Below are 27,915 nucleotides of genomic sequence, written 5' to 3'. Positions count from 1 at the left end.
CATCATCATCACCGCTGAAGGCCAACTAAACCCTGAGGAGCCACAGCACTGCACATTTCAGCCAATAACATCTCTCATGATGTCTGAAATGAGGTGACACGGTCCTTAAAATCATCAGTGTTGTGAAAACTTATACAATAAAAAGATGTCATGTTTGTCTACGTCCACACTAGACTTGAAAAGCCACCATTGCAAATCCATTTGTGCTAGTCACAAACATCAGTTTATTGTCGGGTTTGTTGAGTCACGGTACCACGTCCAATGTAGACAGCATCACTGATTATAATAGGCTCTATTGTCTTTAGTCACGTCTGGTGTAGACATGCCTGAACCAGCTTGAGTAATAATGACTATAAAAAAAGTCTATAAAACTGACCATCATGACCAAGGATTCTGAACTCCGGCCATCAAAATACACTTTTCCTGCAGTTTATCTCCAACCCTGTAACATTCTAGTGATCCTGAAGACACTGATTGAAGCTTAACTCTGCAGGACAGTGGACGTCAATGGCCAGAGTTGAGAGCCCCTGATCTAAACAGATGCTCAAATATCTACAGCAGGGATGGGTGAACTCGGTCCTGGAGGGCCACTGAACCAGTTAACCAGTGTCTTCAGGACCACTAAAGCTACAGGCGGCTGAGTTTGATCAGGGCTGGACAGCGGGCCCTCCAGGTACGAGTTTGTCCATTCCTGATCTATGTCTGAGACTGATTTTGACCCATCTAGGAGTTCAGATTTAAAATCTCTAATCTTTTTATTCCTTTCAAATAATAAAGTGAAATATACTGTATTATTTACTTGTTTAAGCTGTGGCACAATTAATATTTGTAGCCAAAAGAAATCTGAATTACCACAGCATAAGATGACAGCACTTCACTTTTTATTTACATATAGAATTGTCAAATTGAATCTCAAAACATTACTATTTATTCTCGTAAAAGGCCTACTATCAGATTATCCTAAAATTATGACTATTCCCAAAATCTTAGATTTGTTTTTAGCACTGAAACGCCATTATACTAATCGTATTAATACTAAATGCAAATAATAAAATGCAAGTAACCATATCAATGTGCATAGTTTGGATATCAAAATAAGCAGATGTATCAGCTTAGGGATTTGTACTAGTCGACATCGGATCTTTTATCTTTGTAAAAAATTTTTGCCAAATGCTTGCCATGGAAGTCAGCCTGATACTAGCCATGGAGATTGAAATGATCAAGATATTTTGAGAAACTAGTCCTTTGTCATTCAGCCAAATAATCTTTGTCAGTTATTAATGAATCTCCATCAGTTTGTAGATTAGTGCTATTAAAGGGGTCATGAACTGCATTTCTTCTTATTATTATATTTTATTTTCCTGATGTGCACTTATAATGTTAGTAGGATTTTCACATCAAATACGTTATAATTAAGACATTGTTTAAAAATAAAAGGCCTAATTTTAGCCCTCTTATTTAAATGGGTGTCTCTTATGCCTTCAATGTAAGTCCACTGCTATGACTGGATAACATATTTGCATATATAATAAGTATTATACATGTGGAACTCTTTTGAAAACTTTAACAACGTTTGATTATAGCATTATATTTACATCTACTCCCATTGCAAAAGGTTGCTGTATTATAGCCGATCACAGTCTGTTGAGCGCACAAATGCAACAATCTCACAAATGTCAACACGATTTCTGCACTTTCATGAAATGCTTTCAATATAACTTACAGAGTGCAAACTATGTAAATGAGATTTATTATGCAGTGTTGACAAGCATCACTGATTATAACTGGAGTTTTGGCGTTTCAGTCACTGGCTTGGTTGACCGAGATATTGTCTAAACAGGAGTCTGAGATCAGAAATCACTGATAGATTAGACATTACAACTAACGTACATGTTTCCGCATTACTGTTGGGTCCAAATCTTTCCATAAAGTCTGTCCGCAAAGCCTGCGTCAAACTAATTTACCAAAGAATCTGAACAAACCAAGCTCTAACTGATGCGAACGCTCTACTGAGACGCCACCTTCCTAACATTAAAATCCTTTGGAAGGTACAGTAATGTTATTTTTAGTCCAGTGATCCTGTTGTTCTTTCTGTCTATATAGAAGGTGGGTTGGTCAAAGAGGAGATGATGACGAAGTAGGCTTGATCTGTGTGTTCATTATGTAATACAACCTTGAAATGGCAGCTTGGTGTCAAGAAAAGCGGTTTTTGGACCAATGTGGAAAACATACAGTATGTTGTTATAGCACAATTATATGTCAAAAGATTTGATTTCTCAGTTCATGACCCCTTTAATAGGTTCAAGACTTTTAATCAAATAATATTTTGTTAATATCGATAATCGATGATGGTTTTTCTTGTTGGATGTAAGTGTTCATTGTCTATTTGCCAGGGTGATATTTTGGAGTATTTGACTGTTTTGTGAACTATTTTGATGGCCGTTTGTCACAGCCACACTGAACTCTGATACTCTGTCCACACAGCCAACAGCACAAGTGCTCCTTATGCCAGGCATGGCCATTGGCCTCCTGAAGGAACGTTTCTGAGAAGATCAGCTACAGAAGAAAGAAAGAGACAGACAGAGAGAGAATTCATAGGTGCTTATTTCACATACACATCTCAAGCTAAAGAATATATCATGTTCAGTTTTCCTTATTTTCTTTTATTGCATTTTCTTTAAGATGAAAGTGTTTTACCTCATCGCAGCCCAGGCAGCGAGGTCTGATGCTCTGGCAGTAATGGCGTCCGCACATCAGGGCTCCTTCCTTCCAGAAGTAAATGAGGTCCACCAGCGGCTCTCCACACTCACAGCACATGAAGCAGGAGGGATGCCAGAGTCTGGTGTAGCCTTCCCTGTCCGCATACACCACAGGCCTGTCCCGAGCGGCCCGCTGTCCACAGCCACTGCAGTGCTGCGAGACACACGCACAGTGTAAACATCAGGTATGAAGGAGACGGGTTAACAAAGAACGTCAAAATGGGGAAAATAATACTAGTTATTTACTTGCTAACACAGATGACCAAGAAAACGGTCACAGTTGATAAATGTCAGTTTATTTCATTAATTAGCTTTCACTTACAACACTGAATATTTATAAAGCAATTGTCTCCGATACAATAAGTGTTCACTCACTATAGAAGTCAAGTCAAGTCAAGTCAAGTTTATTTGTATAGCGCTTTTCACAATACAGATTGTATCAAAGCAGCTTCACAGTATTAAATTAAAATAATACAACAAAGTTTGTTTCAAGAGGAATTTATTGATTGATAAAATTAAATTAAATATCCCAAAATATCTCCAACTGAGCAAGCCAAAGGCAACAGTGGCAAGGAACCGAAAAACTCCATCAAGTGACCTAATGGTGTCCTAAAACTCCATCAGGTGACCTAATGGAGAAAAAAAAACCTTGGGAGAACCCAGGCTCAGTCGGGGGCCAGTTCTCCTCTGGCATTTATGAGCTAGAGGCCGGATTTTAGTTTGAACTGTAGGATTATATGAATGCCTGGCTGAAGAGATGCGACTTTAATCTAGTTTTAAACTGGGAGAGCGAGTCTGAGCAACGAACAGTATCAGGAAGACTATTCCAGAGTTTTGGAGCCAAATGTGAAAATGCTCTCCCTCCTTTGGTGGTTCTGGATATCCTAGGTATGCCCAAAAGCCTTGAATTTAGTGATCTTAAAGAGCGCGATGGATTATAGGGTGATAGAAGATCCGTTAAATAGACTGGAGCTAAGCCGTTTAGGGCTTTATAAGTCAGTAGCAATATCTTATAATTAATACGGAGCTTTATAGGTAACCAATGCAGTGATGATAAAATCGGTGTTATATGATCATATTTTCTTGATCTCGTAAGAACTCTAGCGGCGGCATTTTGGACTAACTGTAGCTTGTTTATTGAGGATGCAGGACAACCAGCTAATAAAGCATTACAGTAATCCAGTCTCGAGGTCATGAATGCATGAACTAACTTTTCTGCATCAGAAACTGATAGCATATTACGTAGCTTAGCAATGTTTCTAAGGTGGAAAAAGGCTGTTTTTGTAACATATGAAATATGATTTTCAAAAGACAGGTTGCAATCGAGTATAACACCCAGGTCTTTTACTGTAGCGGATAAAGTAACAGGACATCCTATGATGTTAAAGTTGTATTGTGCAAGGTTTTGTGGGCGGTTTTTTGAACCGATAAGTATTACCTCTGTCTTGTCTGGATTTAATAAAAGAAAATGACGCGTCATCATTTTATATCTTTAACACACTCGGAAAATTTAGCGTTTTCATCCGGCCGTGATGAAATATATATTTGAGTGTCATCAGCATAACAATGGAAACTAATTCCATGTTTCCTTATAATATTTCCAAGTGGCATCATATATATTGAGAATAACAGAGGGCCCAACACAGATCCCTGCGGCACTCCATAGTTTACTGGAGTTATGATCGATTTTTCTCCATTTAAATAGACAAAATGGTAGCGGTCAGATAGGTATGATTTGAACCAGCTTAGTGCTTGTCCTTGAACACCAGTATAATTTTGTAACATTGTGTGATCTATAGTATCGAACGCAGCACTAAGATCAAGTAAAACTAGTATTGAGATACAGCCTTGGTCAGAAGCTAAAAGTAAATCATTTGTGATTTTAACGAGCGCAGTTTCAGTGCTATGATGCGATTTGAATCCAGACTGAAACTTTTCATAGATATCATTTTGTTGCAAGAAAGAGCCCAGTTGAGCGGACACCACTTTTTTATTTTACTCTAATATTTTAGACATAAATGGAAGATTTGAAATGGGTCTATAATTTGCTAGATTATTATGATCTAATTGTGGTTTCTTAATGAGAGGTTTTATAACTGCCAGTTTAAATGTTCTTGGAACATGACCTAAAGATAAAGACGAGTTAATAATATTGAGGAGAGGCTCTTCCACTACAGGTAACACTTCTTTCAGTAGTTTAGTTGGTATAGGATCTAATAAACATGTTGTTGTTTTAGATGAAGTGATACGTTTATTTAACTCTTTTTGTTCTATAGTTGTAAAGCACTGTAATTGTTCTTGCGGGGTGATAATTGAAGCTGAATTATAAGGCGCGATTGAAGATTGAACGTTTACAATTGTGGTTCTGATGCTTTCTATTTTCTCAGTGAAGAAGTTCATGAAATCATTACTACTGAACTGTAACGGGATATTTTGTTCGGGTGACGTCTGTTTATTTGTTAGTCTAGCCACGGTGTTAAATAAAAACCTTGGATTGTTTTGGTTGTTTTCTATTAGTTCGCGGAGGTGCTCAGCCCTGGCCGCTTTTAGGGCCTTTTTATAACGTGACATACTGTCTTTCCACGCGTTTCTAAAGACCTCTAAATTAGTTTGTTTCCATTTACGCTCTAAAATACGGGTTTCTCTCTTTAAAACATGCGTAGTGTTGTTGTACCATGGTGCTTTATTTTTCTCTCTGACCTTTTTTAATTTAATAGGTGCAACCACATCCAATGTTCTAGAGAGAATGGTGCTCATAGTGCTAGTTAGTTCTTCTAGTTCATCTGTTTGTTTGGGTTCAGGCAGCAGCTGAGACAGATTAGATAAGCAGAAAGTGGTCATCATTGTTGGTTACCAAATTTGTGCACACATGAAAGCCATTAAAAACAGAAAGATTGTCGCCTGCACATACCTTGTAAAATGCTCTTTATCAGTGGTTCTTCACCATTGTTGTTTATTAAGTGTTTTTTACGAATGGAAGTAAAATAATGACAAATGTTTTTGAAACAAAAAAGCTTGTTGAATTGCACTACTTAAAAAACTGCATTGCATTAACCCTGCTTGCATTTTAATGCATTGTATTTTTAGGTCTTGCATTTTTATGGGCTAAAAATTCAACATGGTTGTATATTTCAGCTGTGAATATTTAAATTCAAAACATTTCACTCACATTTTTATTATAAAAAATTCAATAGTCCATATTCACCATTCAGATTTCACTTCCAAAATATTAATTCTGTTTAAAAATACAACCTATAATATTCGACAGACGCTTCGCTTCCACAAATTCAGTGGTTCAAATTCGACACAAAATTCAACATTTGACATCCGGGAACGGCAGGAATATCAGTAGATTGCCGATTGATGATCTCCATAGCTGTTAGTCTGTCTCACCAGCAGGGGGCGCAAGCGGCTGTTGACGAAGAAAACTATAGAGCAAAGGGTGAGAGAGTCATTCATTCATAAAAATGGGTTTACAGAAATGGTGCAAGTGGTAAGTGTGTGTGTGATGATTATCAGGACCAGTATGTGGAAAAGCTGATAAAGACACAAAAGCTGTTTACACATTTAAGTCTTCACAGTTAGTTAGTTTTGCACATGTAAGCAGCTTTCTCTACCGTGAACGAGATGATAATGTTATTCCCCGATGCTGATGTTCAGATAAAACGTTAAATCTGAGGAAGTAGACACATATTTCTCTCGGTTGTTTAGTTTTCTTAACTTTATATCATGGTGCTGTGCTGCAGAACTGGGGATTCCCTCAATACCTCATTCTCCAGGATTCCCCTGTGGTCAGGACACTTAAAGGGATAGTTCACCAAAAAAATTAAAATTAGCCCATGATTTACTCACCCTGAAGCCATCCTAGGTGTATATGACATTCTTCTTTAGACGAATACAATCAGAGTTATATTAAAAAATGTCCTGGCTCCTCCAAGCCTTATAATGGGAGTGAATGGATATCTTTTTTTGGAAGTCCATCAAACCCTATCCATCCGTGATAGGTTGTATTTTTAAACATAATGAATATTATGGAAGTGAAATCTGAATGGTGAATATGGATTATTGAATTTTTAATAATAAAAATGTGTGTGAAATATTTTGAATTGAAATATTCACCGCTTAAATATACAACCGTTGAATTTCAGCCCATAAAAATGCAAGACCTAAAAATACAATGCATTAAAATGCAAACAGGGTTAATGCAATGTGTATTTTTTTAAGTAGTGCAATTCAACAAGCTATTTTGTTTCAAAAACATTTGTCATTATTTTACTTCCATATTTGCAAGTCTTTCACTTTTATAACTTTACAACCTTTTCTTCTTCTGAAAACAATTGGCATAAATGATAGCACATATTGTGTTGCTTATTGAGGAGAGGTGTACTGTATGACTGAAGGGATTGGGTATAATGTCAAAAATCCTATAGACATCGGAAAGTGATCAAATCTTTGGATCTGAAAGTCATCGGGTTACACAGTCGGTGTTTTGACAACCATATCTAATCGCAGTCTGGTTCATACAACAACTTATATGCAAGTATTCAAGCCGCTACTGTATTAATCAATAACTAACCTTTTCCATTCTTGTAATGTATCTATAGTAACTAAAGTGCAAATAAAAGATAACAACATCTAAAAATCTTTATTAAATGAGTCCAATCAAGGCACCGATGTCTTTGCCGGTGTAACACAGAGAAGTCAAGTCAAGTCATCTTCATTTATATAGCGCTTTTAACAATGTAGATTGTTTCAAAGCAGCTTTACAGTGATAAACGTATAATTTAAGGTAACAGAGATCGTTTTGGCTTTATAGCGGTTCTTTAATAAAGTTATTTTCCAGCTAAAGTTAGTTTTGATTGATTCGCTTCCGTCGCAACGATTATTTGTTATTAAATTAGGGGCCGCTAAGACGACACCATTCTCTCTACACAGACTTTAAGCGCGAACCTGTGATAAACGCTGATGGCGTTCACATGCGCATTAAGAACTGGTTCTATAGTTATGTGCGTTTGAATATATGTGCGCAGGTTTGGAATTCCCTACAAACCAAGCCTAAACAAAGTACTGGTGTTTCCTTATAATTTTTGTTACAGAATTTTATTTTATTTTATCAATTCGGGGTAGATACGCGAATAGAACACAGAGAAAGTCTCGTGACCCACTGGTTGAGAAACACTGGTTTAATTTACAAAAGAAATTGATTCTGCTAAGCAGTGTAGTCGGGGCCATACACATGTAGACACTGTATACATTTCCCCAAGGCTTGTTTTGTTTGTTTTACAGATGGCTCAGCTAAACCGTAAAATAAAGAGACCAATAACTACAATTTTTCCTTTTAATTATACAAATGTCTCATTAAAACATGTACAAATGTATAAAACTGATCAGAGATTAGTTAAAACCCATTAAGACTTCAGTTATGACATAACAAAGCTTCGTCACAGTCACAGACTGTCCTGTTTCTGCTGTCAGTGTGAACCCATATACCCATTTTGTAGGATTCAGCTCATCCTTATAAGTTTGTATTCTTATCTTTCTGTCTTGTAGAAGCCTTTTGTTGGCAGAAGGTTCGCCTGCTGCCCCGTGTTCAGTTTAAAGGCTACAGTCATCTAAATTAGCCCTCCACTCGTCCGTGGTTCTCACTTCATCAACCACAGCCTCCACAAAGAACTGCTCATCCTCACTTTTGTCCTTTGCTCTTTCTACAACTCAAACTTTCTTTTTAGTCAAGCAGAATCTTGCAAAGTTATTTTTTTCCACCACACTTGTGACAGTCTTTGCCATAAGCCAGGCATTTCTGTGGTGCATGGTTGTTACCACATCTGTTATAGTCCTTACTGTCCATTCGTCTCGATTTGCAGTGTTTTTCTTTGCTGCTTTGAGTTGCAAATTTGCTCTCTGACGCTTGGCAGATGCGAGTAACTGTCTTCTTACTTTCTTATCCAGAATGCCAATTTGATCCCTGATCATTAAATCAGACAAAATTGCACAACTGGCTTTTCAGACGTAAATCTGTCATGTACTATTCAATAGTCTCTCCTTCTTTCTGCATCCTATTACAAAAACCCTTTTTCTTCGATGTACAGTAGTCTTAGACATCGTACTTATCTTACGCCTCCACAGAGAACTGGAACGTGTTGAAGACATCTATCGCGGATGCCTCTTCGTCGCCACCATTGTAGCCATTGAACGGCCAATAGTGTGGGCCATCTGTTCAGTGCCGTGGAGGGCTAGATCTGTGGCTGTACGCACTTCCTTCACTGCCTCTGGAGACAACGCACACGGCTGCTCATTTACAATGCTCCAAATTCATTAACAATAAAATTAGATTCACGAGTTCACACTTACGAATGATCAGAGAGTAAATGGTTATGCGTATTTGGCGTGCTGTCCGGGGGAGGGCTCCGAACTCGGAAATTGGGCCCGAACCCATATTCCTCGACAGTTTTCAGCATCCCTCCACCACCCCATCTCCTCACACTTGCTTGGTTATCTTCCTAAACCAGAGACGGGGGGACCGTCTCTGGTTTAGGAAGATAACCAAGCAAGTGTGAGGAGATGGGGTGGTGGAGGGATGCTGAAAACTGTCGAGGAATATGGGTGAGTTGAATGTGTATATTTATAGGTTTAACTCATGCTGATTGAGTGGACCTGTTGATTACTGATTGATGACAGCTGGTTAGAATGACTTGATTGCTTGATCATTAGAACGTGTTCCTCCAGAACCTTGTTAATAAAACATCATTTCACGAGTTCACACTTACGAATGATCAGAGAGTAAATGGTTATGCGTATTTGGCGTGCTGTCCGGGGGAGGGCTCCGAGCTCGGAAATTGGGCCCGAACCCAGAGTACTCCCCAAAAAGCTAAGTGAGCAAAGGACAGCCGCCAGTTTAAAGACCCCCCGAAAAGAGCGCAGAGATTGGCGGGCTTGCATTTCAAGGAGGAGCCTGGTTGTTTTGGCCGGGAGAGCTCTCGCAGCGTCCGACGGGAGTTCAATATGTACAGTGTCGGACGGGTAAGTTCCGCTGGCATCCGGGAAGGTAAGTATGGGTGTTCGAACAGGAGGGTTCTTGCGGCAATACTCACGGCATCAGAACGGATAAGCCTCGCCAGTCAGAAAAGAGAAAAACGTAAATGCTTGACTGGAAGAGTTTTGCTGCGTCCGCTGGGAGATCAATACTCGCTGGACAGAAAAAGAGGAGACGAAGATGCTTGGCCTGGGGAACTCTCGTTGTGTCCGCTGGGAGATCAATACTCGCTGGACGGAGGAGGAGACCTAGATGCTCGACCGGGAAGGCTCTCGCTGTGTCCGCTGGGAGATCAATACTCGCTGGACGGAGAAAGAGAAGACATAGATGCTCGACCGGGAAGGTTCTCGCTGTGTCCGCTGGGAGATCAATACTCGCTGGACGGAGAAAGAGAAGACATAGATGCTCGACCGGGAAGGTTCTCGCTGTGTCCGCTGGGAGATCAATACTCGCTGGACGGAGGAGGAGACCTAGATGCTCGACCGGGAAGGCTCTCGCTGTGTCCGCTGGGAGATCAATACTCGCTGGACGGAGAAAGAGAAGACATAGATGCTCGACCGGGAAGGTTCTCTCTGTGTCTGCTGGGAGATCAATACTCGCTGGACGGAGAAAGGGGAGACATAGATGCTCGACTGGGAAGGCTCTCGCTGTGTCCGCTGGGAGATCAATACTCGCTGGACGGAGAAAGAGAAGACATGGATGCTCGACCGGAAAGGCTTTTTAAAAATAATGTTTTTTTTTTTATTAACCAATGAGGGTTTGGTGGGCTTTTTTGATGTGGAATCGGTTGGTTCTGATGTAGCTTTGGAAAGCGTCTGAGGACCATCTTCCGAGAGCTTGGATCTGCTGCTGGGAGAGGCCTTTTTGGGCTGCTGAGGTTGCTGCCCCGATGCGGAAGGAATGGCTGGAGAAATTCTCTGCTGGGATGCCTGATTGTTGGAGAACAGATTTGAGGTGCTTTTGGAACCAAAAGCATGTCACGGGTTTGTTGGAGTCGTCTACGAATAGGGGTTCGAGATGGGATTTAGCATGAGAGTTTCTCAGTTGGAGGTATGCCAGTATAGTTTGGTATGGTTGAATTGGTGATGGAAGGTTGAAAATGTATATAAAATGACCTTTTTTGGTTTGGTCTGTTTTGCTTTGTTTAATCAGAAAAGAGATTGTTTCACTGTCAAGTACTGATAGGTCTTAGATGCTTGGGTGGACTTTTGGATCAAATCTGGAAGTGATAGCCAGTTCCGAGCATCTGAGAAAACCGAAAAAGGCTAGAATGAGCATGGCGTCGAGTGTGCGAGAGGTGTTAAGGGATTGGTAGCCTGTGCGGAGGGTGTGAATATATTTGGTAAGAATATCTAACGTGACGGGATGTCTTGAGTCCGGACGGGTGGGCTGGGATCGTTGGATGCCTTTAATTAGGAGGGAGGTTTGAGAATAATTTATCTCCAGGGAGGGGGTGCCGTGTATCAATTTGTGAAAAAATTGGATGCCACTCAGGTAGCCTTTGATGGACCCGACTTGGAGGCCCTTAACGCTGTTAAGGTAAGAGATGAAGGAGGTTATTGAAAGGAGAGAAAAATCAGGGAATGGTGTGTTGTAGGAAAGGTGGAAGGCTTTAACCCTCTGGGCGCCACGGTCGAGTTTACTCGACAAGATGCGGCACTGAAAAAAACGGCCGATTTTGTCAAATAGGGTGTCAAATTTCGTTCGACCTCCCCTCCACTAGTTGGCAGACATGTCATACTTCATCCCCGACTCAAAAAAAAGTCATGCTTCTATACAAAATATTCGAGCTAGAGCGCATTGAATCAGTGCGAACAAAAGCGGAGCTAGTGTGCGAGTGAGCCATTTTATCAGAGCAATATTGTCAACGTCAGCGAGTATTTGCATTAGATTATTATTATTATTATTATCTAATGGCATCAATAAAGCTTACCCGCAATGAAGTGTTGGGTCTTCTATTCGCGGACCCTGATTCTGAAGGGGAATATCTGCCTTCAGAAAATGACGGTGATTCTGAAAGTGAAAGTATATCCCTACACCAAGCACAAACGGTGAATCCTTTGCCCAATATAACGTTAGATGGTCCTTTGCCCAATGTCAGTGATGGGAACAATGTTTCCCGGGGTCGGAGTGTTCATCGCGAAGTTAGCAGGCGTGTTAGTGTTGTGGGGAACGAGGCGGCCGCGGGAGATTTTTGCCATGGTGACCGTGTGCCTCTCTGCAATCGCGGCGACAGTATTGTGGTGGAGACTTTGTCTAATGCCACTGGGTATGTTAGACGAGGTCGAAGTATTCATAGGACAGTTAGGGGGCAACGTGGAGGCAGGGTGGGGAGTCGCAATGACAATGACAGTAGTCCGAGCTGTGCACACTCGGCGCGCGCGCGAGGCAGATCTGGCCGCGCCCGCGCTGCTGCTCGTAGCAGGCGAAGAGGCGATGTGACACGGGGCAGAGGGGCTATTATGCATAGTCTATCGCAAGACCACACCATGAAACACTACAAGAAATGTCACCTGGATGAATAGGGAGTCATTATCTCTACAGCAAAAGCCCTGCAACAATTGTTTTTGTCTGCCATTTATTACACTGTTGATTTACTATCTATTTCCCTGACCATTTAGTAGTGTACAATATGTGTTCTTTTTTGTGTGTTCATGTCCTTGTGATGTGTGCCTCTTTGTCAGCTAAAAAAAAAATAAAAAATAAATAAACATCAACAAAAACCATAAAAATTCTATAATCCAAGATGACCGCCACCATATGACGTCATAATATGCAAATTAGATGGGAAAATGTAATCCCTACATAAACTTTGGGTCATCCTTAATATTTCTCTAATTTACAGAAAGTCTCTATCTTTTATCACTTTTAAGATATAGCCTTTTGAAATTAAGATGTCAAAATCGAACGTTTTAGGAAAAAACCTCTGGCGCCTAAAGGGTTAAAACATCTCCATGCGGTCATGTAGGATTGGAGAGTTCTGGGAGAAACTGCTTGGAGAATGGTGTCGAGGAGGGATTTAAGTATTGGAGGGATGGAGGGGTTAACTTGTGGGCACGATATTGTGGAATGTGTTACTGACCTGCAGACCGCGCAATAAATGTTCCTGCAGCCAAGGAATACTCTGCTGTGAAGGTCGGTGTCGAGTGCTCCCCAGTAAGGGCACTGGTTCCACTGTGAAACTCTAACAGCGCATTTTGCTGAGAAGAGTTTGTGATACGTGTAAAAGTGCCCTCCCCATAAGACAACGCAAGCTCGGCTATGAGCGCTAAATAGTCGTTCAGTTCGCGCCGCCTATGAGGGAAGGCTGAACAAATGACTTCTGTGAAGTGGCTGAAGGCGATAGAAAATTCAGAAAAAGAAAGTAAACGTGATGTATGTGTGTTTTGATTTTTTAACGTGACTGAAAAATCCCCACAGTCTAACTGGCGGTTAGAATCGGACACGGGAAGCAGAGAAAGTAAATGTGAAAGGTCTATGTCCGCACCTGCCAGGATCTGTGCTCGGATGTTGTGGGCCACTGGGGGAGGCTCCAGAGCGACAGCGTTTGATGGAACGGGCAATGGTGTAGCTGTGAAAAGAGAATAATGTGATTTTGCATTTAAGAGAGAGCTGTAAGGGAGAGAAGCCGGGGCTGCGACTAACGGCGGAGGCAGCCTCACGCTGAAGTCGGCCTGGGGGGCTTGAGGAGGGAAATTAAGAGAAACATGAGGGGAAAAAGGAGGATAAGAATGAGATGCGTGAGCCTGTGTTACAAGCGGAGGCAGCCTCGCGCTTGCTTGCGCTGCAGGCCACTGAAAAAGGGAGGGGTTAGCGAAAGTCGCAGGAAGATGATGGAAAGACTGGGCCTGTGCCGCTAGCGGAGGCAGCCTCACGCTAGCGTCTGCTACGGGAGCCGGAGGCCACTGCAGAGGAAATGAGTTGGAAACAGCGGGAGAAAAAAGCTGGGAGGCTGAGGGTGGGCCGGCAGGCCCAGCTGTGTATAGCGCTACAGCAGGAAGTGTCGCGCTGAAGAGCTGAGCTGAAGCGGGAGGTGAGTGAGGTCTTGCAGCGGTGGAATCTGGGTCGCGGCCCAGGCTCGCTGAAGGCCTGGCGCTGCGGGCTGAAGCACGCAGAAAACCGGATCTTGTACGAGAAGGTGGCGGTGTCGGGCGGGGCGGATTCGGGGCCTCCCGAGTTTTGCCCAGCTTGCTGGCCGCCTTGGAAGCTGGGGTGGACTTAGGAGAGAGATTGGATGATTGTAAGGTAACGTACAAGTTGTATAATTGCGCTTTGTTCATCCTGTGCGAGGGCTGAATATCGGAATTTATCAGCGCTTGTCTTAGACTCAAAACTGTCCACTTTCCAATAGGCAGAATCGATGGTACGGCCGAACGATAGGAGGATGCCGGGGAGAAAGCTGGAGTCCTCGCCGGTGGAGGTGAGGGCAGGCCTCGGCGTCTTGGCGTGCGGGGTGTTGCTTGCGCAGACCAGCACCCGCGAGATGAAGCCTGGGGCTCAGAGGCGATACCAGGCGGAGAAGAAGAGGTCCTGGGGCCAGCTGATGGCGGCGGAGGAACCAGAGCATGGTTGAGCTCGTCATCGGATGGTGAGAGTTGCATTTGAGACATTGTAGCAAAACGGAGAACCAAATGCTGAAAACTGTCGAGGAATATGGGTGAGTCGAATGTGTATATTTATAGGTTTAACTCATGCTGATTGAGTGGACCTGTTGATTACTGATTGATGACAGCTGGTTGAATGACTTGATTGCTTGATCATTAGAACGTGTTCCTCCCGAACCTTGTTAATAAAACATCATTTAAGAAGAAATGTAATGTGCTGCGACGTCGAAGTCATTAGTAAACATTGCAAGATGGCTATGGATGAACACCAGCTGTTTAAAACGGCTTTGGCCGCTACAATGAACGAGTTAGACTTGGCTTTTTATCTAAAAGAGGAACAGAAGACGGCACTCGAATCGTTCCTTTGCAAGAAGGGCGTTTTTGCTGTTTTGCCGACCGGAAGAGTCTAATCTACCAGTTAGCTCCGCTGGTAGCTAAGCGTATGGGGTTTATTGTTGTGATTGGTCGTAGTGTTATCCAATTGCGTGCAGTGAGATTTTCAAATGCATGCTTGGTGCCGCCTCTCGAGCTGTCCCAGTTGGATTGCGTCGAAGTATGTGTCTGATGTTGGAGTGTTGTAGCCTGGAAATCCAGACCTAAATCTGAAAGATTAATGGTCTGGCATCGACTAATGAAGATCGGCCAGCTCGAGGGGCGGCACCAAGCATGCATTTGAAAATCTCACTGCACGCAATTGGATAACACTGTGGCTGTACCTGCTTCCTGAATGCACCTCTTCTAGCACACCTCTCTCTCTTTCTGTGGGACTATGAATTGCAGGTCAGCTGTAAACAAAGTAGATTTTATTCCAGCCTTCACTAGGTCTGGAAATCCAGACCTAAATCTGAATTTTATTCCAGCCTTCACCACCCAAACAGCTGGGCACCTTAAGCTTGACTGACACCAGGATTCAGAGGACAACACTTACTGCTCTCTCCAACAACTTCCACGACCAGTTAGGCTGGGAGAACTGCTCATTTCTAATAGCTTGAAGTATTAACTTTTCTGTGCAACAATAACTCCTTTGGATTTCATGCAATTATTGTCACAATTCCCAAACAGCTTAATGTTCTTGTAATACATCTACCTTGAGGTCAGCTGGGAAACTTTCTTAGGGAGTTGGATGTGTGACTTCTGGTTTGTGGGAACTTCATTATGCAGCTGAAGAAACCTTAGGGCCCTGATATACTTCAAGCAAAATCGAAGAACAAACTGGTGTGAAGTCATTTAAAACAAAATCAGGCCAAAACAACATTTGTTTTATGTTTGTTTTGGGATTTTGAAACTTTTCAGAGAAGTTCACACTGGCTGGTAAATCCACATCACTGTGATCTGATGCTTTCTTAACCCCACTGTCATTTTTTGATTTACACTTTCATCTAAACGTCACTCTCAGCAGCGTGGGTGGCGTCAGGATCTTCGCTAACAGTAAACTGCTGCTCACATATTTCAAACTGCTTTTTACCCCAAAGCGAAGAACAAAAAATAACTTTGCCATGAGAATCTCAGGGCCTTTATGCTGCAGATTTCCACAATCTCCTCGTCCAGGGGTGTCCAGTCCTACTCCTGGAGGGCCACTGGAGGGCTTCTGGAAAATCAGAATCCTGAAATACTTTCAGTCTACTTTTTATGTACTTTTTAGAAATATATTTAAAATTACACAAGTATTTTTGGCCTATACTTGTACTTAATCTTTTGATCGAGATATACTTAAAAGTTAATTAAGTATTAATTCTACTTGGCTTGTAGTTATGTTTAATTTTTTGATTGAGTTGCCAATTAAATACTTTTTTCACATTACATACTGTCTTATAAACTTACATTGTTTGAAAATATTTATGTATAAAGAAAACGAATATGTTTAGAGTATCTGAATTTTTGTGTAGGCTAGTCCAATGGTAGTGTACATTGGAATTAACTTTAAATCTACTTTACTCTTTCTCCACCACTGACTGAATTTTCAGGTTATCAATGTTTTCACTGTTATACATTAGGGGGCGCTATTACGCATCTTCTAGTACAGAATACTAGTACTAAAACACAGGTGAAGAAGCATTCATTCTTATACACATGTGAAATAATACAATCACACATTACAGAATGAAATGTCAAACCCAATAAGAGGAAATGACTGTGAAGCTTTGTAGGTGTTAATGAGCTCGATCTTCTCCATCTATGTTTTGACCATCGTTCGCAATCCAATCAAGACGTGGTCTTTGACAAAACTTAGATTTGCTCAGCTTTTTGTTCAAAATGTTGCTTTTTAATATACTTACCTACATTCAAATGTTGATAAAAAAGAAAGCATTAAGCTAGAATTCAAAAGCAGTGGGTCTATTCTTTCTTTTGATAAATTGCATGTTCAGATATTCATACAACAAAATATTTTGTGAGCCATGAAACTTGTGAAAATGGTCAAAAATGCTAGCGGTGGCTGGCAAAAAAAGAAAAGGAAAAAAAAAACACCGGCAGGGAAAGTGTTAAAGAACAGTTAAAGGTATATTTCAAGTTAAAAAAAGAATACCTAACTAGGTGTTCACTCAAAGTGCAAAATAACACACAAACCCGATTCCAAAAAAGTTGGGACACTGTACAAATTGTGAATAAAAACAGAATGCAATGATGTGGAAGTTTCAAATTTCAATATTTTATTCAGAATACAACATAGATGACATATCAAATGTTTAAACTGAGAAAATGTATCATTTTAAGGGGAAAATAAGTTGATTTTAAATTTCATGGCATCAACATATCTCAAAAAAGTTGGGACAAGGCCATGTTTACCACTGTGTGGCAACCCCTCTTCTTTTTATAACAGTCTGCAAACGTCTGGGGACTGAGGAGACAAGTTGCTCAAGTTTAGGAATAGGAATGTTGTCCCATTCTTGTCTAATACAGGCTTCTAGTTGCTCAACTGTGTTAGGTCTTCTTTGTCGCATCTTCCTCTTTATGATGCGCCAAATGTTTTCTATGGGTGAAAGATCTGGACTGCAGGCTGGCCATTTCAGTACCCGGATCCTTCTTCTACGCAGCCATGATATTGTAATTGATGCAGTATGTGGTCTGGCATTGTCATGTTGGAAAATGCAAGGTCTTCCCTGAAAGAGACGACGTCTGGATGGGAGCATATGTTGTTCTAGAACTTGGATATACCTTTCAGCATTGATGGTGCCTTTCCAGATGTGTAAGCTGCCCATGCCACACGCACTCATGCAACCCCATACCATCAGAGATGCAGGCTTCTGAACTGAGTGCTGATAACAATTTGGGTTGTCCTTGTCCTCTTTAGTCCGGATGACATGGCGTCCCAGTTTTCCAAAAAGAACTTCAAATTCAATTCAATTCATTTTATTGGAGGATAACCCCTTGAGATGGAACATCTTGTTTTCGAGGGGGTCCTCAAGATAGCACCAAACACTTACACACAAATTTTGATTCGTCTGACCACAGAACAGTTCCCCTTCGAGGGAACTCGCACTGCGTCGTCGTCGTGACGACACTATGGGAACGCCCCCAGCGTAACGCATCTGAAGTATGAATGAAATCTGTCCAATCCTGATTGGTGCTGCGTCATGACGTAGTAGATGACGGCATGCCCGGAAGATACAAAGGGACGCTGGCTCAAACACACGTTAGCTTTTGCTCTTCAGCTAAGCGCTCTGTGTTCTGTGAGTCTTATTTGGTGTTGTTTGTACAAGCATTATTATCAAAATGGCAAGCGAGCAGTTTAAAAGGTGTGTGCACCCGTGTCCACGTTTCATTTCGGGCACGGACACACACCTCATGTGTGTGCATTGTCTCGGCGTGCAGCACGCTAGAGCGGCTCTCGAGGGAGCCGCTTGTAGCGAGTGTGAGAAGCTGCCGCTGAGGGTATTGCGCTCGCGGCTTGCTATATTTGATCAGCTCGGCCAAGCTCGCGAACCTCGTGGTTCTGGGCCCGCCGTTGCCGAGGCAGCGCGGCGCCGCAGATCATGGGGTTCGCAGATGGATCTTTCAGCGGGACATGGGACTGATTCGTCATCTTCCCAGTCCTCGTCTGAAGATTCTGACGCTCTCCCGCCTCGTGTGGAAGCCCGCGATGCGGCTTCTTCCCGCGAGGTGGAGGCACCGATGCTTCAGCTATCAGGCTCTGAGGGGTCAGATGCTGTGAGCATCGAGGCGGGTGTTAGGGAGCCCCATCCACCGCTTCATACACCCGCTCAAGAAGAGCTGGTGGAGGTTTTGACCCGCGCTGTGGCCAAATTAAATATAAATTGGCCACAGGAAGAACCTGTAGTCCAGCCATCTAGTAAACTGGATGAGAGGTTCTTTAAGCGCCGGGCTCAGCCTCCACGCCGGGGCCTTCCGTTTTTTCCTGACTTGCACAATGAGTTGTGCAAGTCGTGGGAAAAACCTTATTCAGCCAGGCTCTCCAATCCCCCAGTGCTCGATTTCGCTAATGTACTGGGGGCGGCAGAGTACGGTTATGGGAAGATCCCTCGGGTAGAAGAAGCTCTCGCGAGCTATCTTTCTCCCGAGGCCGCATCTTCCCTGAAGGCCCCGGTATTGCCCACCAAGCCATGCCGAGAAACATCTTCTCTGGTGGGCAGAGCTTTTATGGCGGCCGGGCGGGCTGGTAGCTGCCTGCATACCATGGCGGTATTGCAGGCTTATCAAGCTGATCACCTCAAAGAGCTAGACGAAGGCGAGGGTCCTTCCCCTGATGATATTTTGGAGCTGAGGAAGGCTACTGATTTATCTCTACGCATTACCAAAGAGACGGCCCGTGCAATCGGCCGCTCTATGGCTGGTCTGGTATGCGTAGAGAGACATCTCTGGCTAAATTTATCAGGGATGAAGGAGAGGGAGAAGCACTTTCTTCTCGACTCTCCGATTTCGCCTTCTGGCCTCTTCGGCGGCGCGGTTGATTCCGTAGTCGAGAGGTTTCAGGAGGTGAAAAAGCAGTCAGCTGCCTTCCATCAGTATCTCCCTCGCCGTCCTAGCTCTTCGGGGAAGACTGCCGCAAAAGGGCAGTCTCAGCCGTCTACCAGCTCCTTGCACCTTCAGGTGCAGAAAGAGAGTGTCGCCGCCCGCGCCCCTCCTGAGGGAGCCTGGCAAAGGAGGCGACGCTCTCGAGGTAAGCCCTCCCAGCCTAAGGTCGATCTGAGGACCGTCCTTCAGGCGAAGAAGGCTTCCTCTAAGCGGTCCTAGGCGTGGCCGCACCGCTGAGAGCTGTCCCCCCCGGGATGGAGCGATTGAGGTCGCCTCCGTCCCGGAGCTCTCGGGGAATCAGTGCTGTGCTCCCGCCGTCCAGTACGCTTCGGGCCACACTGATTTCCCGCGCACGCACGCCGCTCCAGCCGCCTCAAGTAAGACCTGCGGCTGGGCAGCGAACGCGTACGCACACCGAAAATCATTCTCGACTGCTCCCTGCCGGTCAGCCGCTTCAGGGGGTCGGGAACGAGGCTCGGTTGACACCCGAGGCCAGCCTCGAGAGGCTGGTTCCCTTAGTAGATTATCTCGGCGCATGGTCATGCCTTCCGAATATATCTGCGTGGGCCCTGCGTACTGTAGAGCTGGGTTACAGACTGCAGTTCAGCTCCCCTCCCCCGAAGTTCAACGGGGTGGTCTGGACTGTGGTCGGCCCAGAGCAGGTTCGGGTTATGGAACAGGAAGTTCAATCCCTGTTGGTCAAGGAGGCCATAGAACGTGTTCCTCTGCCAGACAGGGAGTCCGGGTTCTACAGCCGGTACTTCATAGTTCCCAAGAAGGATGGGGGGTTGCGTCCAATAATAGATCTCAGGCACTTGAATCGTTCTCTGAGGAGATTCAGGTTCAAGATGCTCACAATTCCAGCCATCGTGAGTCAGATCCAGTTCGAGGACTGGTTCGTCACGATAGATCTGAAGGACGCATACTTCCATATCTCCATCCTTCCATGTCACAGGAAGTTCCTGAGGTTCGCTTTCGGGGGCGAAGCGTACCAATATCGGGTTCTTCCCTTTGGCCTAGCTCTTTCCCCTCGCACCTTCACCAAGTGCATGGATGCAGTGCTGGCTCCACTGAGACTCCAGGGCATCCGTGTACTAAATTACATCGACGACTGGCTAATATTAGCCAAGTCATACGATATGGCAGTTCGACATCGAGATGTCGTTCTCGCTCATATCAGGTGCTTGGGGCTGAGACTCAACACGAAGAAAAGCGTGTTGACGCCCTCCCAGAGGACTACGTTCCTGGGAGTGGTATGGGACTCCACGACGATGCGGGCACAAATGTCTCCTGCTCGGGTGGGTTCCATACAGGCGTTGGTCTCCAGAGTGAAGCTAGGCCACAACCTCACTGTGAAGCAGTTTCAAATACTGCTGGGGCACATGGCAGCAGCGTCCAACGTCATACCTTTTGGCCTGCTACACATGAGACCCCTACAGTGGTGGTTGAGAGCCAAGGGGTTTTCCCCGAGGGGAAATCCGTTCCGTATGATCAGAGTAACGCGCAGATGCCTTCGTTCTCTCGTCATATGGAGGAAACCTTGGTTCCTGTCCCAGGGACCAGTACTGGGAGCATCATGTTGCCGGAAGACCGTTTCAACAGATGCCTCCCTTACTGGTTGGGGCGCGGTCATGGACGGCCGCTTTGCGAGAGGTCTGTGGGAGACCCGGCATTCTTCCTGGCACATCAACTGCCTGGAAATGCTGGCGGTCTACAAAGCTCTGAGGAGCTTTTTCCCAGACCTCCGCGGCCACCATGTCCTGATACGCTCGGACAACACTTCTGTAGTCGCGTATCTGAATCATCAGGGGGGTCTGAGGTCGCGCCCTCTATGCAGACTGGCACACCAGATCCTTCTGTGGTCCCAGGGGAAACTGTCGTCTCTCAGAGCGATGTACGTCCCCGGGGACCAAAATCAGGGAGCAGACATCCTGTCGAGGCAGGGGCTGAGGCCCGGGGAGTGGCGACTCCACCCAGAGGTGGTGGAAGCCATGTGCGTGAGATTCGGCCCAGTGGAAGTGGATCTGTTCGCGTCTCAAGAGACGTCTCACTGTCCACTGTGGTTCTCTCTCAGGCATCCAGCTCCGCTGGGGCTGGACGCCATGATGCAGACGTGGCCGAGGCTGCGTCTGTACGCATTTCCCCCGATCGCTCTGCTCCCGGGAGTCCTGGAGCGGGTCCGCCGGGAGGGGATCAGTCTACTTTTAGTAGCACCCCGCTGGCCGACCAGAGTATGGTTCTCGGACATTGTAGCACTGCTGGACGGCCTCCCGTGGCAGGTCCCTCTGAGGAGGGATCTGCTGTCTCAGGCAGGGGGCACAATATTCCACCCCCGGCCAGAGCTGTGGAACCTTTGGGTCTGGCCCCTGAGGGGGCTCGGTACCTAGAGGCTGGCCTTTCAGCAGATGTTGTCGAGACCTTACTCAGCTCCAGGGCTCCCTCTACCAGGAGACTGTACAGCCTGAAGTGGAATGTGTTTTCCACTTGGTGTAGAGAGCGTGAGGTGGACCCAGTTAACTGCCCAGTGGCTTCAGTGCTGGAGTTCCTCCAAGATCGCTTCTCCGCCGGTCTTACCCCGTCCACACTTAAGGTGTATGTGGCTGCCATTGCGGCTTTCCACTCGCCTATAGGTGATGGGCCCTTGGGGAGGCACCATCTGGTTGTACGTTTCCTCCGTGGGGCTCGGAGGATGAGGCCTGCGGCTCGCTCCAGAGTCCCAACCTGGGACCTGGCGGTGGTACTTGAAGGGTTGGCTGAGGCCCCCTTCGAGCCACTGGAGTCGGCTGAGGCAAAGAACCTGACCCTTAAGGTGGCCTTTCTCCTTGCTATCACTTCTCTGAGGAGAGTGGGGGATCTCCAGGCCTTGGCGATATCGCCAACTTGCCTGGAGTTTGCCCCTGGCGGAGTTAAGGCCATCTTACATCCTAGACCGGGCTATGTGCCCAAGGTGCCATCTAATGTGGCACGGTCAGTGGTTCTTCAGGCATTCCATCCTCCACCTCACGTGACGGCGGAAGAGGGGAGACTTCACCTGCTCTGCCCGGTCAGAGCCCTGAGAGTGTACCTTGAGAGGTCCTCTCAGTGGAGGAAGTCAGACCAGTTGTTGGTGTGCTTTGGTTCACCCAAGAAAGGGCTGCCTGCATCCAAGCAGACAATCAGTAATTGGATTGTTCAGGCTATAGCCATGGCTTATCAGGAGCGCAGTTTGCCTTCACCTATAGCTGTGAGGGCTCATTCTACCAGGAGCATGGCCTCCTCGGTAGCCCTCCTTTCTGGAGCCTCGCTTCAAGATATTTGCGAAGCGGCTGGGTGGGCCACTCCACACACCTTCATAAGATTTTATAGTCTGCAACTCCCTGTGACGCCTGGCGCCAGAGTGATCGCGTCCTAAGTGTGCCTGGTCTCCCAGCTTCACACTAGGGTGGCGTGCTTACGGTGTGGCATAGTGGGCATTGCGTTCCCATAGTGTCGTCACGACGACGACGCAGTGCGAGTTCCCTCGAAGGGGAACGTCTCGGGTTACGACTGTAACCCTTGTTCCCCGAGAAGGGAACGAGACACTGCGTCTCGTCGCCACACCTATCACGTTCAGAGCGCTTGCTTCATCGCAAAGTAGCTAACGTGTGTTTGAGCCAGCGTCCCTTTGTATCTTCCGGGCATGCCGTCATCTACTACGTCATGACGCAGCACCAATCAGGATTGGACAGATTTCATTCATACTTCAGATGCGTTACGCTGGGGGCGTTCCCATAGTGTCGTCACGACGACGACGCAGTGTCTCGTTCCCTTCTCGGGGAACAAGGGTTACAGTCGTAACCCGAGACGTTTTCCACTTTGCCACAGTCCATTTTAAACGAGCCTTGGCCTGCACTTCTGAAAGAAAACGCCTGCACTTCTGGATCCTGTTTAGATATGGCTTCTTTTTTGACCTATAGAGTTTTAGCCGGCAATGGCGAATGGCACGGTAGATTGTGTTCACCGACAATGTTTTCTGGAAGTATTCCTGAGCCCATGTTGTGATTTCCATTACAGTAGCATTCCTGTATGTGATGCAGTGCCGTCTAAGGGCCCGAAGATCACGGGCATCCAGTATGGTTTTCCGGCCTTGACCCTTACGCACAGAGATTGTTCCAGATTCTCTGAATCTTTGGATGATATTATGCACTGTAGATGATGATAACTTCAAACTCTTTGCAATTTTTCTCTGAGAAACTCCTTTCTGATATTGCTCCACTATTTTTCGCCGCAGCATTGGGGGAATTGGTGATCCTCTGCCCATCTTGACTTCTGAGAGACACTGCCACTCTGAGAGGCTCTTTTTATACCCAATCATGTTGCCAATTGACCTAAAAAGTTGCAAATTGGTCCTCCAGCTGTTCCTTATATGTACATTTAACTTTTCCGGCCTCTTATTGCTACCTGTCCCAACTTTTTTGGAATGTGTAGCTCTCATGAAATCCAAAATGAGCCAATATTTGGCATGGCATTTCAAAATGTCTCACTTTCAACATTTGATATGTTATCTATATTCTATTGTGAATAAAATATAAGTTTATGAGATTTGTAAATTATTCCATTCCTTTTTTACTCACAATTTGTACAGTGTCCCAACTTTTTTGGAATCGGGTTTGTATAAATAGTAAACTAAGTATGATGTTAAATTAACTTAGAGAAAACTTAAAAGTATACTTGCAATATAAAACAACTAAACTAGTAGTTAACTGAGAGTATACTTCAAAGTGTACTTTCATAAACTAAAAAAATGTGCTACAAGTATTTGACCAGTAAACTATCAGTATACCTATAAGTTCACTTGTAGTATCGTTGCAGTACAAACGAAAACCTGAGTTGTAAACGCCTCGGTTACGACTGTAACCTCGGTTCCCTGAAGAGGGAACGAGCATTGCGTCGAAATGACGCTATGGGAACGCTTTGCGTGATGACGTCTTGAAGCACATGTAAAATCAGTCCAATGGTGTGGCGGAACCAGTGGTGTAGTCTACGTGATACGCAGGTATACGCCGTATACCCACTAGAAAAGGCCAAGGATTTGCGTATACCCACTTAAAAAAGCGTGAGGATACGTATCAACTTCGTTTTGTGTCAGAACTTTCACACTTTCATTCATAAATTCACCCCGTCTGTGTTTGCGAAGCGACGGATCGAATCGCGGAATCCAGTCACAAATGGAACTTGCTATATAAAGCAGAACGTCACGGATTTTGGCTATTTTTGAATGAATACATCAAAAGTAGCTGCTGTACAATGAATCAAATCTCGATATGGACTAGTGTCTATTAATATTATAGCTAAAAGAGATACGCGTCTCTGGGAATGAGCGCTCAATGTGTGCTCCACTACACACACACACACACACAGAGAGAAGCACGGGTGACTCACGCTCGTGGTGTTTTCAGCATTTCACTGTATTGAGACATGATGTAGGCTACAGCTACACATGTGCATTTCATCGCAGAGCTGCTATGAGAGTCACTTGACGAGAATTTGATAAAACTATCGTCATTCATTCGTTTCATATACACACAGAAACTGTTATGTCTTTACGACAACCTGTCAAAATAAAAGTTAGGTATAACTTGAAGAAATTATAACAGAAATATATTACTATTGCACAGTAGAGTATACTTCAGGCCTAATAATAATAATAATAATAGTTTATTAAAACACACAGAAACTCAAATGTCTACAACCCACCAAAATAAAAGTTTGGTCTAACTCAAATTAATTAGAAAGAAATTGCACAGTAAAATGTATTTTAAAATAACACTTTTTTTTTTTTTTTTTTAAACACCATTTCTAAAAGTAAATTTTTATTTGTGCCTATAATGTTTAAAACATTTTTTTAATTTTTTTTATTGTCAGCTGATAAAACCTGTGCTTCAGGGACCATATTCATATAACATCTAAGGCTAAATGTAGCTCAACTGACTGAGTTAGATGGTGATTAACACTAAACAGTAGAAAATCAGTCCAGTCTCCTCAGCTGTAAATGTCATTGGCTGTTAAAGTCTTGTGTTGCTTATAATAAATTGAGATGTTGATAACACTTATTTCATAATGCTCTCAATTACATGTCGATGCATAGGCCTACTGTATGCATTAGTGAGTGTGGTGGTGCTTATGGGGTGACGCTCTGGGATGGGTGAGTATGCGGCGGCGGAGGGGGGGGGGGGGGGGTATTAGAGTATACTTACTACAAAAAACTAGACTACACCACTGGGCGGAACGTCAGAGGCGGGTGACGTCACGTACCAGGAAGCTATAAAAGCCGGCCCGAAACAGAAAACGAAAGCTTCGTAAAGTCTGAAGTCGCGCTGACAGGCATGAAGGAGATATGGCAAGGCGGCGCAACGCTCGTTCCCTCTTCAGGGAACTGAGGTTACAGTCGTAACCGAGGCGTTCCCTTTCAAGGGAACTCGCGTTGCATCGAAATGACGCTATGGGAACGTCTATACCAACGCCTCCATAGCTACAAATGTCTGTCCTGTGTGTAATCATGTGAGCAGCACTAAGAAGACAAAACATGAGACCCTGGAGCAGAGTCTAAATCCAGAGAGTAGAACCTGACGAAGGTGTGCGGTGAGGACCAGCCTGCCGCATCACAGACGTCCTGTAACGATACTCCTGATATAAGGGCCTTAGAGGCCGCCATACTCCTAGTAGAGAGCGACCGGACAGCCAAAGGAGAAGGCTGTCCAGCCGCCTCATAAGCAAGTGAGATAGTCTCAACCACCCACTTGCTCATCCTTTGCTTAGACACTGGACCTCCCTCGTTAGGGGAGCAAAAGTCACTTTTATGCCACAGGGCAGCTCTGTGGACATACGCGTCTAACGCCCGAACAGGGCAAAGCAAATTATTCGCCTCCTGGTCCGATTTCGAAAGGGAGGAGGACCTCCAAGTGCCACGAGGGAAACGAGATACCAAAGGGGTCTTTCCCCACAGACATTCCACCCAAAGGACTGTGGTAAGCACCTACGGCCGCCACATAAACCTTTAAAGTGGACGGGGTCAGACCTGCAGTGAACCGGTCCTGCAGGAACTCCAGAACTGTACCAATTGGGCAGTTGACTGGATCCAACCGACGGTCACTACACAAAGAGGTGAATACTCTTCAGTTCAGGGCATAAAGTTTCCTCGTGGAGGGAGCTTGGACTGTAGAATGGTCTCAACAACCTCAGTTGAGAGACCTGACTCTATGAGCTGGGCCCCCTCAGAGGCCAAGCCCACAGGTTCCACAGTTCTGGTCGGGGGTGAAAAATCGAGCCCCCTGCTTGGGACAGAAGGCCCTCCTGACGGGTAGCTCCAGAGGAGGCCCGTCGAGGAGGGACACAAGATCGGGAAACCATACTCTGCCCGGCCAGCGCGGGGCTATAAGAAGCAGGCAAACCCGGTCCCTGCGAACTCTTTCCAGAACTCCCGGGAGCAGAGCAACTGGGGGAAAGGCGTACAGACGTAGCCTCGGCCACGTCTGTACCATAGCATCCAGTCCCAGAGGAGCTGGATGCGTGAAGGAGAACCAAAGTGGACAGTGAGACGTCTCTCGAGACGCAAACAGATCCACTTAATTTCCATATCAGCTCCACCACCTCGGGGGTGAAGCCACCATTCCCCGGGCCTCGGCCCCTGCCTCGACAGAGTGTCTGCTCCTATATTCTGGACCCCGGGGATGTAGGCTGCCTGAGTGACAGCAACTTCCCCTGGGACCACAAGAGGATATGGCGTGCCAGCGCAAACCCCCTTGATATAGGCGACTACCGACGTGTTGTCCGTATGTACTACACATGGTGTCCCCTCAGACCTGTGATAAAGCTCCTCAGAGCCCGGAAGACAGCTAACATCTCTAGGCTATAGAATGCCAGGAACGATGATGGTCTTCCCACAGACCTTGAGATGAGCGACCCTCAGGATCGCTCCCCAACCCGTGAGGGAAGCATCCGTCGTTAGCAGTTTGCGACGACAAGGAGCTCCCAGCACTGGGCCCTGGGACAGGAACCAAGGTTTCTTCCACATAACCAAGGCACGTAGGCATCACCGCGTGACCTTGATTGTGCGAAATGGGTTGCCCCTCGGGGAAAAACCCTCTGGTCCTGAGCCACCACTGCAGGGGCCTTATGTGCAGCAGTCCAAAAGGTATCCCGTTGGAAGCTGCTGCCATGAGACCCAACAGTCTCTGGAACTGTTTGACAGTGAGTAGCTGGCCTAGCTTTACACTTCTCACAGCTGCCAGGATGGAATCGAAGCGTGGCGATGACAGGCGCGCCTGCATCGACACTGAATCCCAAACCACGCCTAAAAAAGTGGTCCTCTAAAAATGGAGAAAGCACACTCTTCTTGGCGTTCAGCCGTAACCCCAACTCTTTCATATGGGCGAGAACAACATCTCGATGTTGAACCGCCAACTAATGCGACTGAGCTAAAATCAACCAATCGTCTATGTAGTTCGTGATGCGAATACCCCGGAGGCGCAGAGGCGCCAGAGCTGCATCCACGCATTTGGTGAAAGTGCGGGGTGATAAAGCCAGGCCG

General features: G+C 45.2%; 1 protein-coding gene across 2 annotated transcripts in view; it reads right to left on the bottom strand.

Annotated features, from left to right (window-relative positions):
* Positions 1-859: 859 nt before the first annotated feature.
* The window catches only part of lmcd1 (LIM and cysteine-rich domains 1), a 64,322-nt gene continuing 37,266 nt past the window's right edge, over positions 860-27,915 (bottom strand). For both annotated transcript variants that reach the window (XM_082139760.1, XM_082139761.1), the window contains 2 exons: positions 2,698-2,913; positions 860-2,556 (listed from right to left, as the gene is read on the bottom strand). In XM_082139760.1, the coding sequence (XP_081995886.1) occupies positions 2,428-2,556; positions 2,698-2,913 (345 nt within the window). In that variant the 3' untranslated portion in view covers positions 860-2,427. The remainder of the gene's footprint in view (positions 2,557-2,697; positions 2,914-27,915) is intronic.

This window comes from Leuciscus leuciscus (assembly GCF_965113295.1).
Source record: "Leuciscus leuciscus genome assembly, chromosome: 15".
Lineage (NCBI taxonomy): Eukaryota > Metazoa > Chordata > Actinopteri > Cypriniformes > Leuciscidae > Leuciscus > Leuciscus leuciscus.
This window is presented reverse-complemented; position numbering and strand designations above follow the sequence as displayed.